The sequence below is a fragment of the Equus przewalskii genome, chromosome 3, assembly GCF_037783145.1.
Source record: "Equus przewalskii isolate Varuska chromosome 3, EquPr2, whole genome shotgun sequence".
Lineage (NCBI taxonomy): Eukaryota > Metazoa > Chordata > Mammalia > Perissodactyla > Equidae > Equus > Equus przewalskii.
In genome coordinates this window covers 46,032,699-46,038,698 of record NC_091833.1, presented here as the reverse complement: position 1 = coordinate 46,038,698, position 6,000 = coordinate 46,032,699, and the positions used below count along the sequence as shown (strand labels likewise).

General features: G+C 46.1%; 1 protein-coding gene across 1 annotated transcript in view; it reads left to right on the top strand.

The window, feature by feature from the left end:
* The first annotated feature begins 805 nt into the window (after positions 1-805).
* The window catches only part of GRID2 (glutamate ionotropic receptor delta type subunit 2), a 1,375,518-nt gene continuing 1,370,323 nt past the window's right edge, over positions 806-6,000 (top strand). The window contains exon 1 of the mRNA XM_070612619.1: positions 806-1,944. Coding sequence (XP_070468720.1) covers positions 1,857-1,944 — 88 coding nt within the window. The 5' untranslated portion in view covers positions 806-1,856. The remainder of the gene's footprint in view (positions 1,945-6,000) is intronic.

The window sequence follows — 6,000 nt, the reverse complement described above, 5'->3', positions numbered from 1 at the left end:
GCCAAATTCAAAGGTAAGGGAGGGCTCTGAAAGGGTATTTGAGGAGTTTGACATCCATACACTCCAAGTAGCAACATTCCCAAAGGATTCCAATTATACCTGAAATAATGTTAGGCTTGTTAATACCTGGCCTCATCTGGTCACTTGATTGTGTTAACAAATCTCCAGTCTAAACTGAGGCCACACTGGATACAAGTTAATCATTGAAGAAAGCCAGTCACAATCGTGAGGATTTCACTTGAAGGAATAAGCTTACAGAAGATCCTTCCATCCCCGGACTGGGAGGCTGTCATTCAGTACTTTCCACGCTCTTTCCATGGAGCAGCAGTCAACTTCCTCATTCTGAATTTATATACAGGTCCGTTATCAAGCTACTCAATGTAATATTTTGACCAAATGTTTCACTGAAGCATGTACTTGTTTTACTTCTTATTATATGTTTTATTTCAAGATTTTCTTTAACCTTTCCCTATCCTGATTGCCTAAAAAATACACTGGAGACAGAAAAAGAAAATCATCGTACAAAAGGTAATTAGCACGTCCTCTCCTTTTTATAACTTTATAATTGAAATCTCATTAAAAGCTTTCTAGGTCTCTTTTCCCTCAGTGACCAGGTGTCCCTAATTCGTTTTTAACCAATGTGACTAATTCCAGGCAAAGACTAGAAAAAGTCTGATACCTGTTGGAGAAAAGCAATAGCAAGGTTAAATAAGTGGGGTGGCTTTTTTAGGATGCCTTTAACCTCGTAAAAAAAAAAAAAAAAAAGGCTTCAACGTCTTTTCTCTTAGAGTCCTGCCTTTTTCTCAGTCCCGGTCGAAGATTCCGAGGGAAATGAGAGCACTATTTTGTTTCTCCCTGGTATTGCAGATAGGGGGAGGAGGTGGTTATTAGAGAGAAGCTCTTCCTCTCTCGGTTTCCCTCTCTCCGCCTGACAGCACCGCTCTCCGCGGGCTAGCTCCTTCTCCTAGGTGATCCATTTCCAGGCAACGTGGGGCGAGTGCTGAGGCCACCAGGGTCGCTCCTCGCTCGCTTCCCGCATCCCGCCGGGCGAACCGCTCCAAAAGCATCCTGCAGCCCGCGGCGGCGTCCCTCCGCCGCCCGGCCCCGCCGCTCGCCCGGCGCAACCCCCCCGCCACCGCGCCCGAGCGAACCGGCTCCCGGGCCCGCCTCGCCGAGCTCCACTCCGCGCCTCGCGCAGAAGGGGAATTTTCTCTGCATTACTATCTGCATTGCCTTGAAGTTCACTTTTACTACCCCTCTCGGAGAGGGCTTTTTGCCTCTCGCTACTGGAATCTAGCTGCTCCGCTTGGAATCTCCTCATCTTTCCTTTCCACTTACATTTTATTTTGGCAGCGAAGACAAGTGATTCTCTGCGGGCCGTTGGGGCGGGGGCGGGGGGGGGCTTTCACGGTTGGGGGAGGGGGAGGGGAACATCCGGCGTGAGGGGTGGGGGTGGTCTGTTGGAAGTTGCGGTGGAGCTGGGACCGGAGACCCGCGGCCCCGGCGCAGCGATGGGGATGGTCTGAGCTCCAGCCTCTCCCCCTTGCCCGCGAGCAGCCGAGGCTGGATACATTTTTAAAACGCCAAACTGCAAACAACTCTGGCGATGCCAAAATTCTCCTCCAAGTGACACGGCTTTGTGAAGGTTTCCTCAGTCTGAGCTCCTTCTCTTATTCGTCTTCCCAGCGACGATTAAAAGCTTTGCTCTGGCAATAGGAATTTAGAAAAAAAGAAAAAGCTGCGCTAAACTCTATCGTGACCTCAAACTCTTTGGACTGGTTTAAACAAAAAAAAAAAAAAAAAAAAAAAAAAAAGGAAAGAAAATCCATCCTAAAAGAGAATCAGCATAGGAGGACATGGAAGTTTTCCCCTTGCTCTTGGTTTTGTCCGTCTGGTGGTCTCGAACCTGGGACTCGGCGAATGCGGATTCGATCATTCACATCGGTAAGAAAGGGCTGGTGCTGCCCGCGGTTACTTTTACCGTTTCGGTTCACAGTATTTCCCCGTTGCTTCCCCCTCGCTGCCCTCCGTGGGGCTTGTTGGCGGTGGCTTTGGTTCGTTGCCCCTTCCCGCTCCCCTTCCCTCACGCTTGCTCAGTTTTCTGGCAGGATGTGGATGCTCGAACCTTGACTTAGGCTGTTGTTTCGCGGTGAATCGAGGAGTGTGGGCTGGATGCGTGGGGGTCTCGAGTTTACCTCGGTGTGCGTGTGTACCGGGGCGTGCGGAGGGATGCTAAGTGTGTGGGGAAAGGAAGTTTCATCCACTCTACCTTCCATATTCTTTCCCGGATGTACATTTGCTCCATTTTTAAACATTATCTTTGGGGGAACAGAGGAGGTGTCACCTGTGAGGCGGAAAGAACTGGGGTGGGAGGTGGGGGGTAGCTCCCTTCGGATCGAACAGGTGGTTTTGCAACGTGAGCGGCTGCGTTCGCCGCAGCGTTGTGCGATACTGACGGGGTGCTGGCTGCGCCCCCAGCCTCCTTCTCCTCTTCCCGTCCTCTTGCTTTGCGGTACTCGTGCAGAGTCGCCGCTATGGTGGCAGGAGGGGCTGGCGGCGGTGTGGCCGAGGACCGGGAGCCGCGCGCCTCGCTGCCTCGCTCAGGCTCCCCGGGCCTGGCGCGGCGGCCAGAGCGGCCCCGGGCGCTCGGGCAACGCGGGGAGCAGGTGCGCGCCGGCCGCCCTCGTGGGCCGCCTTGCAGACACCTGCCTCGCTTCGCCTCGCCTGGCCGTCAGCTCGGAGTGGCGGCGCAAGGCGAGAGCAAAGGCTCTGGGGCACGGGCCGGGCTGCCTGACTCCGAGAAGGACGGCCCAGCTGGCTTCGAGCTGCTCGTGGCCCCACCTATTGGCAACCAGACGGGCCGGGACCGGCCCCGGAGGGCGGGGGCGGCGGGGGCTGCGCGTCATTATCATGCACGGCGCTCGCAGCTCCAGGCTCCAACTCCTCTCACTTGCTAATCCGTGAGAGCTGAGTGGAGACGGGCTCTTGCAGCCTTTTCTGCGTTAATGCGACGATTTCCTTTTGGGAAATTCGCGTCCGCGGGCCAGCAAGGTTCATTTACCGGGCTGAAGGGAGGCCCCTCTTGGGGAATTTTTTCTGGGCACAGGACTTTTGGCTTGATGTTCTGCAAATGGAGCCGACAGATGGGTCGCTGCATCTCCCCTTTCTGTCCCCTTACCCCTCCCCCGGCCACACACACACAAACACATACACGCTCTCTATTCTAGAAGGGGCACCTGCTCAAGTGGCGGTTGTGCCTGTCCAAGCGAGGGGTTTCTACCTGGTGTGCGCGCCCACAGTGGCCAGCCCCTCAGCTCCAGGGGGCTCCCTCTCTTGGTCTCTGAGCCTGTCTTTTGTAAACATGTCTGCCATTCTCTATCATTTGTATCAGTAGAACCATATATGTCTCTGTGCAAGGGGTAACGAGGTCAGGATTCAGAAAACCTTGCGCTTATGTATTAAGTAAATTAAGCGGTAGATAGCTTGTCTGCTAGATCACGTTTTGCCTGGGGGCTAACAGTGTCTCTGGGTTCAGAACTTTTCAGGGAGAAATGATGGTCTCATTGAGGGGTTCAATAATGTTCTGATAGAGTTCAGAAAGGAACTGTGCTCCTCTTAGAGAAATGACATACCTTTATGTCCAGTTGTACATGACTGGAGCGGGAATGCAGATATATATTATCATCCTACTTTTACATTCATTTTATGATTAAGGCTTTCTGCTTTCTGCTTCTCATCGCTCAGGAGGGAAAGCTTGTGGATCAATGCTTATTTTGTTGCTTATTCTGTGGTTTACACGATAAATACATTATTTGCAAACACCTACAGCTCTTGCTGTCCTTTAACAGATGAATACTACTTTGCAATGCAGTCTGGGCATTTGTTTCAAAATAGAACGCAACTGTTGTATTTTTTCCTTTGCGTTCTGTTGTCTGTCAGTGTGACATGACTTATTTATAACCAGAGCAAAAAAATGGTGTGTACAAATTACAGATTTCTTTAAAGAGTTGGTTGTATACATTAACTGTGTATATCCTACTAAAAGAAATAGTTACTTCTCAGACAATTAATTTGACCTGAGTGCAATTAGTACATTAGACAAGGGGATTAGCTTCTTTTATAGACTACCTGATATGCCGTGAAGCTAGGAAATTGATGATTATTTCAAACCTTTGTGTCTTTTATAATGAACTGAAAAATGTTACCCCCAAGTTAAAAAAAAAAAAAAAGAAAAAAAGAATGACCAAGACTAATTTGTCTGCACTTCAGAGGATAAAACCCCTTCCACTTCCACCCCCACCCCAGCCAAAGAATAATCAATTCAGTACTGAATGCCCATTAAAAAAATTTAAGTCACCAGTTAATATTCATTGGGTCAGTTTACTTACTTGGTTGGATAGGAAAAGAGAATTAATTATCTTTAGGAGGTGATTGCTTTCATTTAAATATTTAATGTGAGAAATATGCTTATGGCAAATGTATTATTTCAGGACTAAGGGGATGAAAGTGATAAAACTGGAGGGAAAGTGAATATTTGAACTCTAGAGATTAAAGGGGATATGCAGGCATGAAAGGTTTTCCCAGCCTCATGTGATGTCTTCCAGTAGAAAGTAGCTGCAATACGTAGTTCAGGCAAGCTGGAAGATAAAAAGAACTGCCCTAATAGGTTCCTTAAATATTGAATCCTTTTGGTATTGAACCAATGTATGGAGACTCTCTCCATCCTTGTTTCTTTCTCTTTGTTTCTACTTCATGCAGGTGGTTTAATATCAGCTACATGTTTTAAACTCTAATAGTTTTATTAAACACATTAGCTCACTATGATGATAAGATATATTATAATGGTTAGACTCGAATGATTGAAATGGAAATGTATGTATTTCAGTCAAAAATCCACTAATATTGTAATTACTTTGAGTTTCTGTCAAGTCATATTTTAAAGCTTTTGATTGTTTAACAGACAACTTGTTTAATACACATGCTTACACACATACACACAGTACTTAGAATGAATCACCTCCATTGTGATGTTATTTGCCTCCCTGAGAAAAAAGGTCTTTTGACATATAAAACCTATGCAATTTTGAATTATGCTTCTACTTTGAGCCTATGCATTGATTGAGTAATTTCATCAGACCCACATTACTTGATTGCTTAGAAGTTTCCTAATGATCTGCATGCTGTAGGAAGAACCAAAAAGTCGTGAGTGGAATGGCAATGATATTGTGTTTTATGAGGCTATTCAGAAGTCGCTCTGATTTATGTAGCTAGAAAGCTCCAAAGTCTTTGAGATTAGCCACGCTGACTGCTATTTTCTTCATACATCAGTCGTCCCACACTCTTTACTCCCTAAACACAACAGGAATTTAGAGCACTGCTTTAATTAAGCAGGGATTAGGTGGCATTTCCAGTCAACTGCACAGTTTGTGTTTTGCTTCATATCTAATATGGAGGATCTCATGTTTTAACAGTTGAATGTGTGCTCATTTCTTTATCTGGTTCCTGTGCTCAGAGAACTGATTGAAATGAGCTCTCCTCAGCTATGTACCTCTACAAGGGAACACTCAAACAGTGCACTTATTCATTCATTACAAAAATCTCTCACATGTTTTTGTGGTTATCAGTCAGAGTGAAATACCTTGTGCCAAGAGGGAATAGAAACAAAGCATTTATTCATGTTTTTCTCATCAGCAAATGATACTTTATCCTCTTAGATCATAATCGTCAAATATGACACGTTTGAGAAGGCTCAGACAATTCACAAAATACTTTTTCATTGTGAGAAAGTTCAAATTAAAGTACAAAATTGGCGGGTCAATAAAATGTGTCACCACATTAAAAACAATAATAGATGGTAGATTTAAAGCATCAGTTTTATTACTTCTGCACTGAGGACTATTTTATCAAATACAGAATGTAATAAAAGCATTTCCAGAGGATATACTGTGTCTTCTACCAAAATGTTTCTTTTTCAACACTTTACACGATTTGCATTGGTTA